Below are 24,335 nucleotides of genomic sequence, written 5' to 3' on the forward strand. Positions count from 1 at the left end.
CTACCGCGCTGCTGCAGCAACTGCGTCAGACCCGATGTTGCCTTCAGGGGCTCCTGGTGAACTCCCTTCCGCTCGTAATCCTTCTTGGCGTCCACTCAAGCACTCTCCGTCAGCTCTGAACCAAACAATGTTTGTCTTCGTGGTGGCTAATAGAAATGATAGGAATATTTTGTTTTCATCTCAGGGAGGTTTGCGTGTTGTTTAGGGGCTCTGATAAAGTTCACAGGATTTTAAAATGAAATAAAACAAAGGATCAAATTGAAGTTACATTATGTAGAATCATTTTGCAAAAGGTTTGACTCTAGGTTTTCTGAGTGACAAAATGTTTTGTTTGTAAAGAAAAAAAAACTAAAACAAGAAGACGAGATGAAACAAAGATTAAACAGGTTTTGAAAAAGGGTAGCCTATACTTTTGTATTACAGTCCCATATACAGTAATATTAGGGTGCCCTGAACCAGTTTGCATGAGTAAAGAGTAGCTCCTGAACTGGTATTCAAAGGTCACCTGATAATCAGAACCAGAAGGCTTAATTCCAGTATGTTTCAGAAATCTGTATATAAAAATATGTTCACTTATTGAGGAAGTTGGACCAAATATCAACATTCATGCAACATGTTTTTTCAAGCTTCACTTCATTAATTTAAGCCGAATTTAAAAAACTAAAACATGAATGCACAAAGCTTTTTTTGCTGATCATCAGTATCCCTATCAGTCAGTGTAGCCTAAATTGGAGTTAAGCAAACTCGTGATTTGGTCAGCTCAGCCGTTATTGTATAGGTAAAATTGTATATTATCACAGTAAAAAGTTTAATTACAGAGTATAAATCATATACAATATTGTCATGGTATGCAGTTGCTGAGCTATTAACCTTATAAATGACAGACTGACAGAATTGAAGACAGAATTTTTAGGCTGTTTGATAAGGATTGTTTTAGGATTTGACCTATGGATCAACGTTCTACATTTAATATATTTAATTCAGAAAAGATTGACAAATCACCAATGTTTATCAAAATGATAACTCACAATTAATAGACTGGCAGTCACAGTCAGACAGTTGAAGATGCTTTCATTCACCTGCAGGGGGAAGCCTTGATATATGAAACTTGCCTGTTCTGCCACTCAGTAGCCTATTGTACTTGTATTCCAACTATGTCAGTCAGTTTATGAGACTGAGAATGAGGCTGTTCTCAAGGCCTAATTTACATTATAATCCAAACACAAGAAACCTTCCCTTAAAGTAAAGCAAAAATAGCCTGCAAGAATGAATGCACCAGAATCTGTGTATCAAGCATGACCTTCATCTCTACTCTACCAAACTCTTATCATACAGCTACATTTTCCCTAAATAACTGAAGCCTATTTAAAAGAATCAATCATAAATCATAGTTTTTAGCTTAATATACCTATTCAGTACATTGTGACAAAGCTAGACCACTCTCATGTGAGAGATGACAGGATCTTTGATGACATGTGCAGGTGTTGAATCCTGCTCTCCTATCTAATAGGAGAAACAGAAAAATGGGTTGGCTTGGCTGTCATCTGCTATCCCACAATAACATCGTACAGATTGTATTCGCTACCTAAACTAGACAAAACTTGAGCCAAAACGCTGCATTTCCCAGAATTTGTAACAAATTATAAAGGCAAACCACTAAATAGTTTTTCATAGAAACTAGTTTTGTTGTGAATATTATTTTATGAGATGGGGCAATTTCGTATTGCATTTGCAAAAAGTTGGGGGACTTTCAATTTAAAAGAGTTGTCTAAATCGCAGAGGCTAAGAAATCTTGAATTCTATTCCCTAGAATGGGTCAAACTCCAAAATGCTGAATCCTACATTTCCCAACATCTTTCATACCCTCTCTGCATGCACAGCTGCAAAGACATTATACAACTGTTTTCATAGCCCTAAGAGGCACTCCTCATGATGTGTAAACTGACTTTAACATGTAAAATGTGTCCCTGACAAAAAGGCTATTCATCAGAATATTTAGCCCTAATATTAGTCCACAATGTTGGATTGTACTATAATGAAAACAGGACAATTAGTATAAACAAAATTATTAGGACTTTATTGCAAGCTCATGTTAAATTTCAATAGTGGTCAACAAACATGAAACAGTACATTTGCTCTGAGAGGATAACAGTAAAAGATCAGCTGTAAGCCTGTAAGGATGCTATCAGTAGGGGGCAGCAAAGATTGGCTTAAAAAAGGTAACAGTCTTAAAATGTAAACAGCACGTCTGTAAATACTTTACGCTATTAATTCTCATACTTACATGACTGTTAATTAATAAATATGGATGATGAATCTATGTCCAGAGACCAATACAAGACTACTCTCAGTTACACACATCTGTATCATATGCAGCATCTCCGTAGTTTCAGGGCATATGGCTTGGTCTGTTCGTAATTTCTTGAAAGTTCAAAGCGATCCTGAAGATCCTGTTATTAGGGACCGCATGCTAACGCTCCCTTGTTGCACTCCAGTGTGCACACACGAGTATCAAGCATGTGCTGAAAGAGAAGTAATTTAAGTACATTTCATAAGTATTCATTATAAATGTAAATCAGATGTTCTGAGTGTTAGCAGGACTGTTTTTTAAATGCTGATTTGGGCATGAGGCCCACATATGGTGCAAAGCCTTTCTCCAAAACAAGCCACATAAAACATCTTACATTCCCAGCAGGCTCTGCTCTATATCTGCAAACCAGACCTAAGAAATATCTTTATCTTTAGCTTGCATCTTTAAACTGAAGCAATGTACATTTACTACAGGTGTAAACCAGATGAGACAATAGAAATGGAGAAGCAAATAGTCCTCTGTGTTGCAGATTGTAGCAGTCAACATGTGGCCATACTGTCCCAGACCACTCTCAAGTGTCTATGGCTTCTACATGAGTGCTCAGTAAGCCAAACCACACATCTCTCCTGGATTATATCCACAGAGGGGAGAGGCAGGGGAAAGAATTATGGATGAAAGTCAGCATTCTTCTTGCCATCATCGTCCCTCCATGTTTGGTAAGGTGCACTTGCAGGTCAGAGGTGCTATGACTGGTAGCCGTATGCTAATGCATCTAGAGAGCAGAAGGAGAAAACAGCAGTTGAGAGACTGACATTTATACATTTAAGCATTTTGGCAAGTGTTATGAATTTTCTTGTGTCCGTGAACACTACCGTCAGACTATTCATTCAGTCCAACAGAAATATGTTCCAGCTGAAAGGGGCTGATCACACAAATTACAAAAACACATATTTTCTGACTTACTTATTGTGGGATCAAGACATGCAGACAGGTTTTATTTGCCTCGATTTTGAAATAACTGTTTTAAGTTTTCTTCCAACCCAGTACAATAGAGTTGAATGGGAGTTCATTTGTGGTGTTCACGGAGAAAACAAATGACATTTAAAAAATGTAATTTTAGGGATTATTACTCCACTAAAAAGTAGATAAAATAAAAATTGTTGGTGGATTATCCACCTTAACCAGGAAACTGATCCTGAAAAGAGACGTTGAGTGCCGCAAACAAAATTCTGTTGACCTCCATGGTATTGGGATATAAACAGAAATCTCAGAGATTGATACCTCAAAAGCTTGAGATTAGTTTATAGAGTGGAAACAGCTAGCCCGTTGTCCTCCAAAGTAAAAAAAAAATCTACTAACCACAGACATCTCTAGAACCGGATATATACTTGCTTTTTAACACAAACGCATCGCATTAATTTCTGTGCACAACCAATGGTCCGGCTGCAGGTGTATTTCACAGTTACACCACATAACTCCCTAAAAACAGTCAATTTTACTTTAGTTTTTATATATGGATTACAAAATGAAATATGTAAAATTTTAGAGGTCCTTGTAGGTGGATTTTGGAACTTTGGAGAGAGGCAGCCTGGCTGTTTTACCTCCTTCCAGTTTTTATGCTATTTTATTCATAATGCAAAATGGTCACATACCCTGTCACCACTCACCTGAATGAAACTGCGCCGTGCAACACAGTCCCTCTCCCCGCACCGTCCGGTAAATGGGCGACACACACACTCTAGCCGATGGGGGGAGGTGTGTGAGGCGTGTTGACAAAGAGTCGGGCGGCAAATAGAGGGAGGAACGCTGGCCAGGGACAGAGCTTTGCTGTTCTTCCCAGGTGAGCCAGTAGCCCCTCAGACCACCTACACTGACCTTCCAGTCAACCTGCACTGAGTCACTACCCACTGTGGTCAGCTGGAGGTCTGCCAGGGCTGGAGTCGCTGGAGATGGAGACCACAGAGATGTTAGTCAGAGTATATTTCAAAAGAGAGAAAAAACTGAGAAGAGCATTTTAGAAAATGATGAGGAGCAAAAAAAGGAAGGAAAACAGAAAAGCTTTAACAGAATTCATACAGTAGATAGAAAAATGTGACTGTTAGGCTCAAGCTCCTCTAGCTGCTCAGAACTACCCTTGGAGTAGTCAAACCTGAATGTAACTGCTAGTAATTATCTGAAATTTAAGATCCAGGAAGGACTGGGCTGCATAGGATTAGGATTAAGGTGCAGTAAACGGATCTTTGATCACCAAGATTGACTGCTTTTCCCTCACGCAGCTCACCTTCCTGAGTACACACTTTGACAGACATGGCCCTCTCCTTGCCCGAGGTGTGCCGGGCAGTGACGGTGACCAAGTAAGTGGTATCCGGTTGGAGGTCTCTGAGGAGCGTAGAGTTTTGCGTTCGGCTCACTGTGGTGGCGTGGAGCTTGCCCTTGGGCAGGGCTGAGTACTCGATGTAGTAACTTGTGACCGTCTCTGGCTGAAGAGGACCCCAACTAACCCGAACGCTGGTGTCCCCTGACTCAGAGATAGTTACCACAGCCGGGCTCATCACCTCTGGTGTGTGGGGGGAGAAAAAACACCACTGATCATTTTTAGTCTTTTAAGTCAATTTGTCTACAGAGAAGCATACAATTCAACATATATAAATAATATAGTTTCTAATAATAGGTCAATAATAAAGAAACTTACTTTGGTTTAAATTTTCCTACCTAATTATTGGGAATTTGGGGGGGAAAGATAAAATGTTCTCCTTTAAAATGTTATATATAATGTCTATAAAATGTCCCCAGCTTCTTTAAATTGTTTGTAAAACACAACAGATAAAAACAACAAATTCTTAAATTTAAAAGGCTGGAGTCAGCGAATGTTATCCTTTTTGCACTATAACCAACCCAGTGAAAAGATTCAGTAAATAGCAGAGTAAGTGCACAGTTTTGACGCAATGTGTAAATCGGATGTAACCCAACCTGGCTTCGTTGTGAAGGTGACAGACAGTGTGTTAAACGCTTGGTCATTGTACTCCGGGGTCAGCGTCGCGGTATAGGTGGTGTCAGGCTTCAGGCCCGTTAGCATGGCAGTGCTGGAATCTGCAGACTGGGTTAGTCTCTGGAACTGACCGCCACCGGTGCTCGGACTGGTCCCAGTTCCTCCTCCACCACCTCCCGTTCCTCCCGTCGGAACCGGACCGAAGCGTACCTCGTAGTAGCCGTTCAAACCGGACAGAACAGGTCGCCACTGGAGCGTGGCAGAGTTGGAGGAGATGTCACGGACGTTGATTCGCTCAGCTCTGATAATCTCTGTGGGAGGCAGGATAAAGATGAATGAAGTTACTGTGTGCGCACAGGTCTGTCAGGGTTTAGGGACAAGTTATAATTCTGCAGGCAAAGGATGGTGACAGGGAAGAGAAGACAGAGTGCTAAAAATGCCTTGGCTTCAGACAGCCACCCTCGTAGACAGCCAGACTTGGGTTTCTGGATGCATTCACAACCCTTGCAACAAGACAACTTGAAATAGCCACCCCAGTGAGGCCCTGCAACAAAACAACAAATACCACAGAGGCATTGATATCTGTGATAGGATCCTTAGGTACGCAGCAAGGACTGGTGCATTTCTCCTTGTACACAGGCCTAATTTATACTATGCATCATGTCTTACAGCAGCAGTAGATACTGTAGAATTGCTGAGGTGTCCCTTGTGAGAGTTATGGCAGTTACCTAATCTGGCCAGAGAAGTGGGCAACCTTCCCCAGTCTATATATAAATAAATATATATATATATGTATCATGTCTAACATAGTGTTGGAGGATGTAGCAAGCGAAGTTGAATCATTAATCCAATAATAGATCGTCATATCTCATTACAGTGACTCTTACACACGCACACAGACACTCTCAGTGTCCCGGCTTCCTATTTAGTCTCACTGTCTTCAGGAGCATGTGTGGAATTAGGGAGACGCTCAGAGACATGTAATGCAGCTGCGTATGAGTGGCAGGCATGATTGTAGCTGTTTGAATGAGGGGGTTTCTATCAAGGAAACACATGTGTTTATAGGGACTATTTCTTTGGTAAATGTAGTTCCACAGATTGGTTATACAGAGTAGACAGGACAATTATGTTAACAATAACATCCTGCAGTCTATATCATTCAGAGAGGTGACTCAGTCTGGAGTTTGCCACCTGCTTAATTATATAGCCTACGTTTGCAGTTTTTTAACAGCAGTATTTCATTTTTTGGTCTCTTGGGGACACAACATTGACATTTTACCTGAAAGCATAAAGTTGTTGTGACTAATACGTTAGCATACAGTTGTCTATCCAATCATCCAGTCAACACAGATCAATATTATCATTTATTTGTTTCTGGTCACCTGGCAAATATAAATCCCGTATTCACTCTCTTTGAGCTCTGTTTTGGCCTCCACCAACACCTGAGGACATCTTACTCTTTAGAAGCTAACGTTCTTCAGCAAGATGCAAGCTTAGTCTGCTATTTGGTGTTGAGCAGGTAGTGTACAGTCAGTTTATCAGTTTTTTGAAACTAGGTTGTTGACAGTAGAAAGATTAAACCAAAAGAGTTGTGGGATGTGAAACCAAAACAATGAGCTAAAAGATGCCAAAATCCTTTAGCTCCATGCAGCTTAGGGGAACTGCAGAGTGAAGTGATAATTGATTAGTGTCATCTAGTGGTGTAGTTGCTGATTGCAATGCTCTCTCCTCACCCTCTAGTTCCAAGTGTGTAGGAGAAACTATGGTGGCCGTGAAACTCGCAAATAACACACAAGCCCTTATCTAGAGCCAGTGTTTGGTTTGACCGTTCTGTAGAAACATGACAGGCTCCATAGCAGAGGATCCATCTGTAGATATAAACAGCTCACTCTAAGGTACTAAAAACACGATTCTTATTTTCAGGTGATTATACACTAATGAAAACATCTTAATGAATATTATATTCCATTTCTGCCAATAGATCCTCCTAAATGAATTAATTAGTTATGTAAAATGTAAAATCAAAACAATGAGCTGAAAGATACTAAATAGCTGAGGGGAACTGCAGTGATAATTGATTAATTTAAAGATGGGTCTTTTTTCATGTAAGCAAAGCAATCTAAAATCAGGGTCTTTCATTGACAGTCAACAAAAGGGAAAATCTGTTAACAATTTATTTTGTGATTCCATCATTTATTATTTGATTTTATTAAACACTAGAAAAACAATAATCATTTTTGCAGCCCACCTCAGGCTCCATACATTAAACCTCAAATGTCACCAGTTAACCCATACTATACTCACCAATGATGGCGTCCCGCAAGTCTTCTGTGATGATACTCATATCATCAATGTCCACAAAGTACAGGTGGTTTTCCACAGGCGGGGTCACCACTTCTCTCAACACCAGATAGTTGCCATGCCCAGTGGAGACCACCAACACAGCCACGCCCTCCTCCTGCAGCTCGGCCATTGGTCCAATTACATCACCAGGTTTCACCCCATCCGTCAACCACACCAGCACTCTCGGGAGCCCCGCCCGAGCCCCATCCGGCGCTCCGGGTCTCAGCACCCGTTCCTTTGCAATTCTCAGCGCCCCCACTGTGTTGGTGTCCCCCCTGAGAGGTTTGGTGTTCCTCAAGGCCTCCTGGAGACCACTTTGGGTGCTGTGGGTGTCAAAGCCAAACTCAAGGCGTGGTTGGGTGCCGACCTGCAGAAGTCCTACCCTCACCTGGTCCTCTCCTAGGGAGAAGGGGAGGAGGAGCTCGGACAGGAAGGCGAGCATGCGGGAGTACTCGTAGGACGACACGCTCCCTGAGGAATCCAGTAAGAAGAGGACGTCACCCTCGCAGCAGTTCAGCACTGCGGAGGAAAAGTAAATCAATACCGTCATCAGATAGTCAAAATACGTACATGCTGCCTTTTAATACTGATGTGGGAACTACAACTCCCTCTGTGATTCCTTGTAACTACCACAAGTTTTTCCACAGGTCCCCTCTCATGCTTCACTGGCAAAAACACACATTTGGAATCTCCCTCCTTTTCTCTGTGCACCTTCTTGGAACAACTCAGTCTCAACTTTTATAGGGGATATTATCAACATGAAAGCAGCAGCAAAGAGTCAGAAGCAAGTAAGAAACAAGTAATTACACTGAAGATTAGAATAAATCAAAACAAACAGAGCAACTACAAAATGATGCCGGCTTTATGATAACTTCAAAAGTGGACGATGGATAAGCCCTGAGCCAGAAAGTGGATTTCCCCCCCTTAATTTTCCACATTTCGTAACAGAAGCAAAGTTTAAAGTGAATGCCAAAAGTGAGGGAAAACAGTAGCTGCTGGGCATTACTGGGAGAGGGAGAGGGAGTGGAGAAAGGAGGGACACAGGGAAATAAAAGGCGTTAAAAGGAGAGTGAGGCTGGAGGGGGGGGGGTTTGTACTGGCAGTTCCAAGCGAGAGACGAAGAGGAATGTTGGATGGCCATATACAGAGCAGAGTAGGGAGAAAGAAAAGAACTAGCAGCGGCAACAGTGACACAATCTAAAAGCAATATTTGGTTGCAGATCTTCAGACTGTGCAGTCGTCCAAGAAAAAACGCCCACTGTTAAAAAATCTAAAGCGAGGGTTAAAGTGAAAAGAAAAATAAACAGATACAGTGAGAGAGGAAGACCTCCAGATTGCTCTGGCTTAAAAGTACTGCAATTACTGGCACCAACTCAGACACCTTGACACCTATGCATTTTTTTTTATTTTCTTTGGATGCCCACTCTTTTTTTTTATATCTGGATGTTTAACACATGAGCTGAGGTGCTGATAAGATTCGGAGGTGTTGAAAGCTGAGAAGGCAGCGAGGCATGTATACACACACACACAAACCGAACGTACACACACATGCAGACGTGCACGCTCGCTGCCTTTCCCTCCATCCGCGTAAAGAATTCCTTCCATCTGTTTGTTGTTTGGACTTTGGAACGAGGGTGGGGGGCTGCTCAGTATCACCTACCCCCCCCACCTCTACCTTTGTGCAGGTATATGTCTTTATCTAAAAACCATACGTTGACGTCTGGACACTGTTTATCTAGAGAGAAGACGTGTTTGAATGCAGCCTGACATTATCATGCGCGCGATAAAGCAGATTTATCGGTGGGTATTAACACTGGAGTGATGTGATGGTTGAAAAATGAGGTGTAAAAAACTTCATGTGGCTCTAGTAAAACACTACAGGAGCAAAGCAGGTCTTGCAACCTGCTGAACACATGGGTAAGTTATATATGTTATCAAGAACAATATACGGCTGGATGTGCAGAAATGTAGCATGAATATGAAGACCAGAAAAAACTAATTTAAAGTCCCCTCCACACAAAAATATTTGTTCTTATTTTTCCTGCAGTTGAAGGTTGTAGCTTTACCGTGCAGAATGATGTATGTGCAGAGAAGGATGGTTTCATATTCATCTGTTGAAAGTGGAAAAGTTTCTCTGTGCTCATTGAAAATCAGATTTTTAAGGGGCGGGGCCTACGAGCATGATATGGCACAAATCGTTTGGATGTCAACCCTGGTCCTATGGGTGCTCCGTTTCTTTCTATGAAAGCTGCTCAGTGGCGCATGAACCCCAAAAAGCCACTTCACACTGTAAAGACATTAGATAAAATTGTGTGGCTCGACCAGGCTTTCAAAATGTTTTTGGATCAACGGACGCCATTGCTGTAATTACACTGCTCAGACAATATGTCAAATTGGCTTCAAATCCCAGAGCTCTTCCTGGGGGCTTGTATCTAGTATGCAACTTATATACATTTGAAGTAGAAAATGGAAGCCACCAGTGCACATGCACTGAGAATGGACAGTGAAGTAAGAGACATCCTGTATCTAACAGGAAAACTTTAGTTACATTTGCATATTCATAGATTCTGGAACGTTTAATGAAGTAGTGTAGATGCCTTTCCATCTTACATATCTGGAGGGGATCTTTAAGCATGTGGTGTGATTAGAGGGATTTGAATTTTAAGCATTTCATGTCAACAGTCACATAGCTTTACATAGTTTCTCTGTACCATTCTTGATCCTTAATTTCACATAATTAACCATACATTGTGCAACATGTTCCTTCTCCGTCTGTGAGTGTGGCTTTTAGTGATGGTCAGCTCTATTATTATTAAGGATGACAGTAATAACATCAAGCACACTTATAAAAAGCCCAATTACTGTAAGCTAAGCTTGGTTCAGTCTCATCAGATCCCTATTAACAGAAATAGCAAAGTGACAGCATCTCACTCACTACTATGTTAACACCGTCATAAAGACCCGCTGCCACTGACAGACTCGGCGGTGTCGCCACCGCCAAGTTTAGCCTCTGAGACACTTCACAATCATCAGTTTTACTGCAGGGCGTGAAGGCACCGCCGTGATAACGTCTGATAACCTGTTTTATTGTGTTAGTGAATCAAAATGCCAATCTGGATCAGAACTGATGACAGTAGCAGCATATAGTATACAGTCCACAAACTCACTGAGGAGTGTCTCAGCGTAACTCTACATCAGTGTAAGATAAAGACAGAACACTACATCATTTACATTGCAGTGTAGATGTGGAAAACTAAACCAGCAGATCAGATCTGTCATTCCTGCCCCCAGCTTACTTTTTCGTTGGATTATTACTTTAAGGAATGAAATAATAATTAGAATGTAACTATTTCTCAGCTGATCTGAAGACTGCTTTGTCCTCACCCTTGGAAACTGTTGCTGTGTTTTCATCACCAGACAATAATCTGTGAATTCAACACTTTTTTTGTGTGTGTGAAATATGGGGAGCACCTGAAGTCTTCCACAGGACGCCTGGGTGGTCCCTGTATGTGCCCCCCCCCCTCGTTTTGGGAACCATTGCCTCAGGCTGTGGGATTTCATGAATTTACAATTCAATACTCAGTCACGCCATTTCACTGAGAACACTGGTGTAATATCAGCCCCACCCTGATCCACCCTGAGCCCAGACAGCCCGTCAACCTCCTGAAGCAACATCACTTTCTAATGGCAAAGTCACTGCATCTCATATTATGTGCCAACAATGTATTTAAACTCACTTTATATAAACAAGGAGAAAAATGGTGCAAAGACTGACCAAGATATTTGGTCACAGTGGGAAGTTACTAGATGACAACATGATGTTAAAGTGAATATTGGTGCTGACAATAATTTAATTGTAGGCATTTTATTTTTAATTTATTTATTTTTATTATTATTATACTTATTATTATTTATTGATGCTTTCTTTCAATCTCGGCATCCAAGTGGATTTCTGACAGGTTTCTTTACTTTAATAAATGTGGATTCTACTGGATCAATTCTTACCTCCTTCAGGTGCGGGGTTCTGTGCAGCCGATGGCCGCAGGAGCAGACACAACAGCATCCATGTCCAACACATGTGGCTCTCCATCATAATGGTTCTGAGTTAGGTCCACCGAAGCTTATTACAACACAAATGTTATGGGTTCTGGACTCAACCATATATCCACCACAGCCCGGAGGAGCGCACTCCCAGTCAGTAAATCATAGTCAGGAGCATAATTTATATGAGTCACATCCAGGTCGGCTGCTTTATTTTGCTTCTTCTCTTTCGCCCTGGTTGAACATGATCCACCAGCCGGTGACTGGACACGCTGGAAGTTCAACTTAAACTCAAAACTTCAGTCCGTGTGCGCAAAGTCTGGGCGCTCCTCGTCAATGCAAATGTGTCTGCTTGCGCTGTGGGCACGAAGATCAAGCACGCGAGAAGTAAATACAAGCTTTCCGGGCAACACTTTCAAAATAAAACTCATTTCCTCAGGCTCATTTAATTTCTTTAAAAAACTCAGCGTCAATATGGGCTTCCAAAATACACGCATGGACTTTCCCCTCAGAGGGACCAACAGTGATATTATAAAAATATATTTTTAACATATTCTATATTTTTTAAAATATATTTATTGTTTATATTTTTTCTAGCAAACAAAGCTTTGGTTTACATCCATTCGGTGCAATGTGCGTATCTTAAGGCCTAACAATCCTGTTGTATGTATTTTTTCCTCATAAAACATTTGGAAATATGATTTTTGTGGCGCACTGCTACGTTTCTTGGCCATTTGCGCCACATAACTATAGAACGGTTAGAAACCCCTGGCAGGAATGTGTGAGGGTCCATCAGCATCCTTGTGTATACAAAAATAAACAAAACGAGGACCTGCTGATGAAAGCATTGCTCCATAGCGCCCCTAATGGTGAACAAACCCCACAGTGCACCTTTAATATGCAAATTAACTCCATAAATATGGTGAAGTAGTAACCTTTGACTTATATTACAGTACCAGCATAAAGTAAATACTCAAATATAGCATAAGTAAGCCTACCTCAAATAAAGTACCATATGTAAATAAATGTAATCTACTGAACCCCACTGTGTTTAGAGTAAGCCACCTCTGACATGGCTGACAAAAATGTGCTTTTATTTTGAAGGTACACTTCCCTCGAGCTATTCCTTCTGTCTTGACACCTCTGACTATCTTGTGTACCTCACTCCTCCCTTCTTTCTCCAGTCTCCCCAGTAACTCAGAATAGTAAATAGGGCTGTGTCCACCATCCAGGCGTCAACACCTTGGATCTGAGCCACAATTAGATTTAAGTCTTCACATTACGTTTTTAGCAGGGATATAAATGGGGAACCCACTAAAAACTCACTTCATTTATTGTATACAGCATAGGGAAGTTTGAGCTAAAGTGAAGCCTATTGGGGTTTCGAGAGGAGTAAGAGCATACATTAGTACATTTGTAGAAATATAATATATCTTTGCTGAAAAACCCCCATGCTCTCTTGATATATTTTGTACTAAAGATGAGTTAGTCTTAGTAATATTTACCTTTAAACTTATTTTCTGAATATTTGTCGTGGTGGAGAAAACCAAGAATTTAAACTATCCTAGAGATTATAAGGAGCTTCTGGTTCACCAAGAAAGACCACAAATACTTGCAGCACTCCAACCACTGGGAGTGCATCTTTGAAATTGCACAGCACATAGTCCTAGAGTGGAAAATGGTCAGCAGCTTTGCATGTAAGCTATTTTCTGAGGTCTCAACCACTCAGACTTTCAAAATAAAGTAAGATTTACATGTAGAAGATAAGGATATGGACCGTTTGGAGTCACACAGGACTTATTCAGCATGGACACTATTAATACTGTGTGTGTGTGTGTCTATAAATGAGATTCTGTGTGAGACAAACAAAAAAGAAACAAAAGGAGTAGGAGGGAATGAATAGATGTGAGAGGATGCGAGAAAGGTCTGGATTCTTCCATGACGTATTGTGTCCAAATACTTCTATTGTTCCAGTGAGACATACACAATAAACACACCCTTCCCAATACACACACCTAGTAACTAAACACTATCACTGCAATACAGTCAGTGATTGTGAAGCATTATGATAGCTCCCAGTGGCGGACTCAGGTTGTCTGAGGTGCATGGGTGACAAAAGTATAAAGGACACTAGCGCACAGAAGGTTTTAAGGCACCATAGAAGAAACCTATTCAGTTTTATCTACAATAGGGGGATCCAAGATGGGACATTTTCAATGGTTTTTCCAACATGGGGTGGGAGGGTCCCCTGTGGGTCCACCAGTGATAGCTCCAACTGACCTACATTTCATCACTCATATGGAAAACTGTGTAAAAAGAGCACCAGATATTAGTACAAGCACATCATTTTGCTTTTTGAGTCACCCTTTCGTTCATTTTTATACACATTTACAGTAACGACTTTGGCAGCCATGACAATTAAAGTCTGTGTCCGGTTTCTGAAAATGTTTTGTTTTATGCTCTGTAGCTAAAATTGAACTCTGGGAAATCAAGTTCCCAGCTGCATCATGATCCATTTACACCCTGCTGCTACTGCACAACAGACATGCAACATTAATTTCTCAGTGGTTTTTCTGTTCCTCCCCTCCAGGCCTGAACAAGTTCTCTCATGCACATTTGCTGGCCCCCGAAGTCCATGGTCAACGACACTACAGATGGGAGTTCTCTAGTCAGTGAGCTGTAAATCAGTTAGATACACACATTATACCCCCGCATGGAACAACTTGGCACTGGTGTGTGCGAGAGCAATAAATAGCTGAACATGCATGTGCACAGAACATGAGTGTATATACCCTGCATAAGCATGTGCCCGCACATTAACACACTTCTGTGTGTGTTTCATCGTGTCGAGCATTGCTTTAGTTGTGCAATGACAGATTACATGCAGCTGACTGACCTGTGTCAAGCACACAAAACTGTGGCTCAAGTTAGTGTTTGATATTGCGCTGAAATCCACAGACATCGCCAGCTGTTTCCACCCAACACAGTCTCATGTCAGCACACTGTCTCCACTGCCTCAGTCAGCATGTCAGATTATGCAACCTGAACAGCAATCTGTTTCTGCTCATATTCACATACCATTATACTCCTGGTGGAATGACGGCTAAAAGTCCTTTCAGAGGGAAACAGCCGTAAACATGACCTTTAGCTCTGGTGCAAGGCAGCAGCAGTGCAGGGAGTAGGAGGGATGGGTGGACAGGCAACAACAGTGAGATGTCATCAAGGCAATGGAAGAGTTTATGACATCTTGTTCATCACAACATTGAGGATGTGATAACATGGAAATAGAGAAAAACAGCCCATCCTTTTGGAAAGGGTTGAAGCCTGAAAGACTCTTTACGCAGCCTGTCATACAGTACTCTTGTAACTTTGGCCCATAATAACAACCTAGTTGTAATTACCCATTAAAATGTTGGCTGCAGAGGATTTGGCTACGTATTGGAATGCCACTGTCAGTGGTTACGTGAATTCCACAGGTCTATATTTGCGTATTCTCCTTCTTCCTGCCAGCCTATGGTATTTGAGGTTTGGTTTCTAGCAAACCATGCTTTTTGTGCAGATTTAGAGGAAGAAAAGCAGAAACGCTGTCTGTCTCTCAGTAAAAGACACTGCATCAAAAATATAGAAAAGATAAAGAATGAGAGGCTAGACGGAATAAGCAAGGAGAGAGAGATTAGTGGGAGGAAAAAGGTATGAGAGTGATGGAAAAGGGAGATAAATCCAAGTGATGCTGGTAAGGAGTGAGGAAACAAAATATTTAGCAGGATTTACATCTGGACCTTTCAGGCAAGCAGCTCTAAACACAAGATCAAGAACCCTCTTTGCCTCCTGCCTAGTGGGTTTTAACACAACACATAAATAAAAGTAATTAAACTAAAAATACAGACAGGGAAGTTGGAGGGACTTCCCGTCACTGGGATGTGCAGAATACCACAAGTGTGCCAAATGCCCACTGCCTTCCTGAGCAACACTGACACCTCCGGTCGTGCGTCAATGGTACTTTCCTGCATCCTCTGATCAGCATCCTGCATGTCCACAGTGGGTCCTGTCTTTTAAAGTAAACAGCGTCAACAAAGGCATTTCCTTAACTTTTAACTTTGAGGACATTTTGTGCTGTATTATGGAAGATAGTGTATATTTGAGGAGCTCTAATCTGAGACACAAACATTTTGAGCAAAATGTTACTTTGGTGGGATGCATCTCCCCGATGAAACTGCTGATATCTCCCTGTGTTCCAAGAAGTTAAGACCTTCTGCTTCCAGGGAAACACTCGGTCTTTGCTTTTCCTAAACAAACATGACAAGTTATATTAAACACAAGAAACCTTCCAGTTCCAGTCCACATTTTCACGGAATAAATGTGGAGTGTATATTTAAGTTTGTACAGAAGCACCAGAGTCTGCTCACTGTCCTGGAGTAAAACTGGGTAGCTCCATCTAGCTAGTTAGAACATCTGTTTTGCAATAATCGACCGTCAGTGAGTCTCCACACTGGTGAGGCCAACACCCACTGCAAGTTTCCACAGTAAAATGTCACAAGCTGCCTCTGGTTCTGCCAAGCTGGGCCGATGGCGGTTCTCTATAGCTGGATTGGCTCCTGGAGAGGTCTGCTCAGACAATAGTCATATTGTGTCAATGGCTGGCCGTGGGACCTCATTTATAGATATGTGGATAAATGTACTCATCTTTTAGGCTCAGAAAGCTGGATAACCACTGAAAAGACGACTGGCTCATATATTTGATTATATCTACCACCTGAGCTAAAGAGTGCCTTGATTCACTCAAAAAACATTTTATGGCCAATTTTAACGGCACAGTAGGGTCTGACTCCTGCGGCATGTGAGAAACTTCACCCCTAATGAACCTGAAGTCCTCTGGAAAACGCTCTAAATAGAGTAACTGAGAACTCGGCATTCTGCTTTGTTGACTATAGTTCAGCAATACAAAAAGGAAATTCCATTCAGAGCCTCAGTGTGCCCCCAGGTCCTCCCTTGCTGTATAAAACAGAGGTCTTCCATCCAAAACTACTCAAAGAAACTTTAATTCTCGCTATAAACCGAGAAATACTAACCTCCCACTTATTCAGAAACCACATGAGAAAGGTCAGTGGCGGTGACTCATGGATGTCAGAGTTCTCCAAGCACAGCTCGTGGGAAGGAGGATGGTAAGCTACAGTTGGCTGAATGTAACAGGCGCTTCTCACACACACAGACAACCACAATCCAGGACTGTGCTGAAGGGTGTTTGTGTCTGTATAAGGACTCTAGTAATTCTCATCCTTTATTTTCTTTCCATTCTTTCTCTAATCCACCTTCCCCTGAACTGTATTTAATAAACAGGCCTATCAGTGTCCTCTTTTTTTCATCATCTTCTCTTCAGCTGGTTCTGCAAAGTGTTTTGGCCTTGGTGGATAGCAGCTGGATTCTCCATTCTCTCCTCCCTTTGTCATTCTTATTGCTTCTCACCCCGCACAATCCCTCCTCAGCAGTCCCAGCTGCCTCCCACCCTTAGTAACACTCCTGCATGCTATACAAACACACAGACACTACGACGCACACAAGCCCTCACATGTACACTGACAGAGGCGCACGCAGACATGCATGCATATACAGTATAAATGCACACATGGGCCGATGCGTGCACGCACAAAAGGTAGCTGAAGTCACTTTTGTGGTATGTCTGAAGGTTTAAAAGAAGCGGAGATGTGTTGTAATTACAAGTGCATCGACAGTGGAATATGTTAGGGCAGGTTGAGTTAGGGGGAGGACCTGGCAACATAGCAAAGCTATCAGTGAGGCAAACCACCCCCTGCCTTGTATCAGCTCGCACAGAGGGAGTGCACAAATAAAAAGAGAATATACACAAAGCCTCCTATATTGTTTATAAGCTGCAATCTCCCCATCTGGTCAGATCCGAGTCTTGTTGTTTGAGCTTCAGGCCAGGATAAATCGAGAGGTTGAAACTCAAACTTTTACCCAAACACCTGACCAGGTGTGATAAACGCCCCACCGTCCTTTAATGACAGACAGATGACAACCTTGCTGTCCGGCCCATCCTGCCTGTTAACACAATCACCTGTCATCCACATCCGATGCCTCTGCACTTAAGTCTGTGCCTTTCACTTCCAGGCTCGTCCCGCACACGCTCAAAGTTTCAGCCTCTCTATGTTATCTTCTCCTCACTTCCTGCTCTTTCTTTTTACAGTACGCACACAAAGCACGCCCTTCAAGTGCCCCACAGGTCATTCAGTCCAGTCTGTCTTGGTTTCACTCAGCTCCACTTCTGTCGAGTGTCCTGGTGACAGAAAAGAGAAGAAACCTGACATTGTCTGGTAGTGATATTGTATGGGGGAGACAGGGGTGTTGTGTTTTAACTTGTCTAGTATGAGCTCACGCTGTCTGTCTGTTTTTTAATGAGTAATCCATTGTGATAGACTGAGCACACACATACACACACACTGGCAGGTTGTGTGACATGGCTCAAGTACAAGGAAAAGAGGAGTTTAGGCCTAAGGGAGATGGATGGGTGATGTGTGACATGAGGAGGCTGCTGGTTAGGTTAAAGAGTTTGTCTTCTTCTTAAAGAAAAATTGCTGAAGCTTCTGTGGTTTAAAACAGTATCACTATTGGCTGTGAGGCAGTTATGTATACCTAACATTGTCAAAGCTTTAACAATCTCCCCGCTCCCAGTTTCTTTTTATTGGCCACACTTGCGGCGTAGCTCTAGGGGAGGCAATGTTAGTCTGTCTGTTGGTTAGTCCACCACTTTGGTCTGGACTGAAACATCTCAGCAACTACTGGATGCATGACCAAAACATTTGCTGCACACATACATGTCCCCCTCAAGATGAATTATAATAACTTGATTCCCTGACTTTTCATCTACCGCCATAATTAGTTCTCTATGGCCAAGCTATACTGTATTTAATGCTAATTTACAAATATTAGCATGCTAACAGACCAAACTAAGATGCTGAACATGGTAAACATTAAGCATAAGCATGTTAGCTTTGTCATCTGGAGCATGTTGGCATACTAGTGTTAGCATCACAGAGCTACAAGTATCAAGTAGTTATAGTAGCCCTAACCCTAACAGGCCAAAAGATATTTCATTTACTTTTATAAAACACAAAGAAAAGCATTAAACACTCAAGCAAAAACAAGTCAATGTTTGACATTATTGTTTGGAAGAATTATTGAAACGATTAATTGATTATTAAAATAGTTACAGATAATTAATTGATAATTTAACTAATCAATGAATTGATTCATTGTTGCAGCTCTAAACACAAGTTTAGTAAAATACTGGTAAAATGTAATAATGCATCTCAAGACATTTTGGATTTTAGAAACTGTTATTTTAAAGGACCAGTGTGTAACATTCAGTAGGATCTATTTGCAAATATGGAATATAATATGCATGAATATAGGTTTCATTAGTGTATGATCACCTAAATATAGATATTGTTGTATTTTTGTTGGCTTATAATAATGTGTTTATCTACAGACACAATGTTGAACCGCAATGTGTCTACAGTAGCCCAGAAAGGACAAACCAAACACTGGATCTAGATAGGGGCCTTTGAGTTCATCACGCATTTTGTGGAATGTAGTTTCTTCTTCATGGATTTTTGATCCTCAACTACACCACTGCCACTAAATCCTACTCACTGGACCTTTAAAGGCAATGTATTTTTAAGCAGATATGTATGCACTGTTTACCAGGGATATTGAGCACAGGTGTTCAAATATATTATTTTAAATAATTTTATGCAAGGTACCACAGGAGTTCACTTTCTATTATCATATCATATCATAATATCAACATATTATCTTTTCTATCACTCAGGGGTTTCAGAGTCATACTCCAGGCTTTTATTTTCCCCTGATTACAAGTCTAGACAAGCTGAGAATGTCAAGTCTGTAAAAAGAGAACTCATATAGGTCCTATGCAACAATTGTTTTCTCACAATGCTTTTTATCTGTACAAAATCAGTAGTTAGCTGTATATGTTGTACTTCCAGTGTTAAATGTAGAAATCATGATTCATACTATGCAAGAAAAAGACTCAAGCTGTGCCTTTGCTACATATAAAGGCTTGTTTATGATACACTGGAGACTCTTTAGTAGACTGTATAAACAGGATGCCTTTCAGAGACAGAAAAATACAGCACACGCAGGTTTGGAGATTCCTCTGTGACAAGGCCAGGATATTATTTTGACAAAGTACCCACGCCGTACTAACAGTTCCTCCACACGAAGACCTGGTGGAAGTTTAATCGCCCTTGCACACTTTTCCGGTGTTTGCCTTGCTCTCACTGCACATCATTCAGACTGGAAAACATGAGGGAAAGGAGAGTGGTGCCAAGTATATAGAATAAATTGGAACTGATGAAGCAGATGGGAAGGGAGTGGGAGAAGAGAAGAGATGAGCTGAACAGTGATCAGAGAGTGTATATGAAATGATGGTGTGTACTGTTAAGAAAATATGAGTTTCTGCAAAACACAGCATGATAAAATGCACAGATACACAAACAGGTGGAAGTACAATGGCTCTTGCTTAAAGAAGTCATTGACATGCATTGAATTATATGTTAAAAATGCCCTTAACCCTCACTCTTGGATAATCAGATTCTCATACTATCAGATATTACTGTTGATAAAGGTATTTAGATTGACTACATTTAGCTTTTCTGTACTATTTTACTATAATATATATTGTACTATACTTTGCTATACTATAGCCTACCATACTATACTGCATTAAGCATACAATACTACACACACTTCATTATACTTTTACTATATATAATAAATAACTATATAATCCTACATATACTGTATATACTATACCATACTGTAAAATACTGTATTTATACTTACATTACACTATACTATACTGTACTGTACTGTGCTATACTATACTATACCATACTACACATATTATACTATACTATATCATACTGCACATATTACATATAGCATATACTACTACAGTACATTTTCTATTATTAAACTGACAACCCCTGCTTAAGTGAGATATTTGAAAGATATTATATTAAATGCATAGCAATAACAGTACAGAACAACTGATTAACTGTACGATGAACCCAAATAGTGAACACAATATCTCCAGGAGCAATGTGTAAAACACTGTGCCCTCATCCTGTGTTTTTTTCAGGTTTAGGTTTTCTCAGATAAATGAATATTTAAAAAAATGTTTTCTGAAATCCCTTAAAATTAAGAAAGCCTTGCAACCCCCCGTGAAGCTTTGTCGACCCCTATTGAGAGTCGGGACCTCCAGGTTAGGAACCAGTGCTACACTATACTATAATAGACTTTACTGTGCTATGCTATGCTATGTAGTTGTATGGTACTGTATGACTCATAGGACATATCTCTCTTGCACATAAACATGATCACCACAGAGTACCGTCATTCCAGATGCACTGGCCTTGGTCTGTTGTAAGTGTTTCTTCTCTTTATGCTTGTGATCCTGTCACTGTTAAAAATCCATTTATTGACCACACACCATTGAACAATGGCGTTTTCTGTTGCATTCTTTGCCATTGGCAACATCTAATCAAATAATTCCAGTGTGCTTCCATAACCACATCCTTGAGTAAAGCAGTTTCCTTGAGTGGTTGGCAGGCAACCATCCTCATACTCATGTAGCCTACTGTTTTTGAGAATCCGAGAGAAAGCTTTTTTTCTGGAGGCAGACAGTCATAGATGGACCTTGGAACAACTATATTGAAATATGCGTGAATAGAAGGCAAAGATATTACTGCTCTGCTCTAGTTTGACTGGGATTGCTTGCCACATTTCAGAATAATCTACATTATGAAAAGAGTAAGCATTCAATCAATTGAAGTGACTAACAATAACAGTTGCTCTAATTTGGGTTGTGCAGCCAGAACTGCAGAAGAATAATATGTGGCGAGAAAATCCATGTTACACTCACACCTACTGGCCAGTAGTTGTACTAGCTCTGATGTAGGGGATTTCACTGGTCAGTTCCCCCTATATGTTAGAAGTAGTGACACCAGCTGCTACAGTGTCTCGTTTAGCCCCCCTAGCACATAACTGCTCATTCCTGGCCTAAAGATGTGTAATTGATCAACTTAAAATCAATTAAGAAACTTTCTAAAACGTTTCAGTCGTGAATAGACCCCTGTCCCGTTCCAAACGTACGTGGAACGTATGTTACGTCACTCACAACAGTGATGCTTTCAATGACAGTCGAAAATGTTAGCATTAGATTCTGAATCACAGCTTAAATGACTCCAAAAAGTTTTTTGTGGTTACATTGGAAGCCGAATTGTTGAACTTTTAACATTGTTTGGTGCTAACAGCGATGTATACGACATATCTCTAAATGCAAGTAAATCATGTTATCAAATGTGTTTCTAATGTACAATGCTCCACTTCATTTGTATTAGTCCAGCACACAGTAGCAATTTGCGGGTTCCAATATAACATTCAAATATCCACAAGAAATGTTTTTGTTGCACTGGTGGTTTTGGGGAATATTAACCATGAAAGGCTTTTGAAAGTGTGTAAGTCGTATTAACGTGTATTTAGATGTCAGCGCTCCGGAGGAACACGTGAAGGCAACAAAAGTTCAGTCTACAGAGTTGTGACATCTGTGGCCATGGAGGAAAAACAGAGCAGTACGGACACCAATTTTACCCCAGGTATCATATCCAAATTGTTTTTTGACCCCCCTAGTGTGGTAGTAGAGTAAGTTATTGAAACTGACGACGGTGTGAGAAGTTAGCACTGAACCGTTAGCTGCTAGAGGAAGCACTGCCACTGTTCACACTGAGTAGCCAGCTGTGTTTAGCAGCTAACGCCAAGTGTTGTGTGTTGTTGAAAGTGAAGTGACTGTTGAAGTGAAGTTATAACGAGCTAACATGACTGTTGAAAAGGCATGTGGGTCACACACACACACATTTTAGCAGCCTCTGTATGTTGAATTGAGGTCAGTTCATCGGAGACACACAGAAGCATAAAGTTAGACTCCATGTAACCTAGTTTCTCCTAGATATCTGCAAGGCTACAACGAAACGTCAAAGGAAACTGCGCTCAAAAACCGGACACATTTCTCATAGGTCACTTATCATGCATACATATCTTATGGAGTATGACATAAGACCTCATATCGATCAGTGGGGTCTTCTCTTAAATTCGGCACCTAGTCGATCCACCAAACAGCGTTTAAAATAAAACCACAACGCTCTTACACATTGTACACACTTATGATGAATGTGTATTTAATATGTCTAAATGTGCCACTTGTGTTTGGATTCCTCCATGATGTGCCTGAATGAGACTGCTACCTTTAAGTTAATAATTAAGCTTTTATCGCCTTAGACCCTGGGGGAGCAGGATCAACACAAGATGCCCCACGTGACCAAAGCCCAGAGGAAATGATCAGCAGGCAGATGAGTGAACAGAGCCGCTTTGCTTATGCCGCTCTGTGTGGTGTCTCTCTGGGGCAGTTGTTTGCTGGACCTGAAAACAGGTGACAGAGCCATGGGGGATAGTTCATCGTGACTCTGTGTGTGTGTCCTTGGGTTGAAGAGTACTTGCTTCAGTTTTTAGACTAATTCAATCTAACATGTTATTTAAGGGATGAGTGAGTGATAACATATGCACAGTGTGATTAATTATCAGACATATGCACACTATGAGGCGACACTGGTCCTGAATGCACCTTTGAATTGATTGTGTTTTTATCACATATGCTTTCTAGATAAATTGATCTAGGCTCTCCATAATGTTAAAAACTGCAAAACCATATGTGGACTTGCAGATGCGGTTGTGCATGTGGTCCTCCACCAAGGTCCAATTAAAGTGGGTGAGAGGGGGACCTTAGACATAAAAAAAAAAGTGGGGGTTTGATGTTAAATGATAGTAGCCGGTTAGAACCTCCAAGAAGTCAAGAGGACTCACCTTTTATTATTATTTTTTTCAGCACAAATAAAACATTTCTAAATGCTTCCACTTGCGAATAACTGCTTCGTTGTGTGTTTCTCAGAGTGTTCAGGGAGCAGTATCTGCAGAGCTTGGTCCGCTGGCTGGACCTGGATGAGTCAGTGATGCCGGTTATGGGGGCTTTCCTGTCAGGCCTGGGCTTTGAGGGCTCCGACACCTTCCTCTCCATCCTACAGGCCGAACCGCTGCTGGCTGCTGGGGCCACCCCCATCATACAGGTGTTTGTCACTCTAATAGAGGATGCAATGGCATCACACTGTAATGCTCCCTATGGGACATTGGATTATTGCAACAACAAATATGATTATGATTAGGAAAGTGTAAATGGGTTGTTGTTTTGCTAATTTTTTTTTACAATAAATGAACAATAACTACAGAAATATGCAAAGTAAAATAATAAGAATCCCAAATGTTATTGAATACAAAATGATTTGGGGGGTTTGATAGGATTGTTCTGATTATGCTAACACAACAAATAAGCTTTTTTGCTTTGTTTTTAATAACCGTTATTCAGTTGCGTTATAATAATTTTGTCTGGATTTCTACAAACTCTCCTGCTATAACCAGCTGTCACTTCATATTTCAGGATCTGGTGTCTTTTTCTGTGAAAGACGGTAAGAATCCCTCCATGAATTATTCTGACCTTGAGTTGCT

At 41.0% G+C, this 24,335-nt stretch overlaps 2 protein-coding genes across 2 annotated transcripts in view; one reads left to right on the plus strand and one right to left on the minus strand.

The window, feature by feature from the left end:
- Nucleotides 1–2,054: 2,054 nt before the first annotated feature.
- On the minus strand, nt 2,055–12,048 carry vwa1 (von Willebrand factor A domain containing 1). Its single transcript, XM_035656663.1, has 6 exons — nt 11,649–12,048; nt 7,605–8,162; nt 5,282–5,611; nt 4,593–4,868; nt 3,979–4,254; nt 2,055–3,083 (listed from the first exon to the last, which is right to left on the minus strand). Exons 1-6 carry the CDS (start codon nt 11,734–11,736, stop codon nt 3,055–3,057), a joined length of 1,557 nt encoding a protein of 518 aa, XP_035512556.1. The 5' UTR covers nt 11,737–12,048; the 3' UTR covers nt 2,055–3,054.
- Nucleotides 12,049–22,298: 10,250 nt separating this feature from the next.
- The window catches only part of tmco4 (transmembrane and coiled-coil domains 4), a 9,235-nt gene continuing 7,198 nt past the window's right edge, over nt 22,299–24,335 (plus strand). Inside the window, exons 1-4 of the mRNA XM_035657400.1 lie at nt 22,299–22,378; nt 23,058–23,208; nt 23,725–23,899; nt 24,268–24,300. Coding sequence (XP_035513293.1) covers nt 22,336–22,378; nt 23,058–23,208; nt 23,725–23,899; nt 24,268–24,300 — 402 coding nt within the window. The 5' untranslated portion in view covers nt 22,299–22,335. The remainder of the gene's footprint in view (nt 22,379–23,057; nt 23,209–23,724; nt 23,900–24,267; nt 24,301–24,335) is intronic.

This window comes from Morone saxatilis, unplaced genomic scaffold, assembly GCF_004916995.1.
Source record: "Morone saxatilis isolate NCDOM2014 unplaced genomic scaffold, NCSU_SB_2.0 Contig15, whole genome shotgun sequence".
NCBI lineage: Eukaryota > Metazoa > Chordata > Actinopteri > Moronidae > Morone > Morone saxatilis.

Excerpts from the sequence above, each read along its gene's own strand:
- vwa1 (XM_035656663.1), bottom strand. The coding sequence starts at position 11,736 with ATGATGGAGAGCCACATGTGTTGGACATGGATGCTGTTGTGTCTGCTC. Across the intron at positions 8,163-11,648 it reads GAACCCCGCACCTGAAGGAG|TGCTGAACTGCTGCGAGGGT; the intron begins GTAAGAATTGAT and ends TTTCCTCCGCAG. Across the intron at positions 5,612-7,604 it reads CTTGCGGGACGCCATCATTG|AGATTATCAGAGCTGAGCGA; the intron begins GTGAGTATAGTA and ends TGCCTCCCACAG.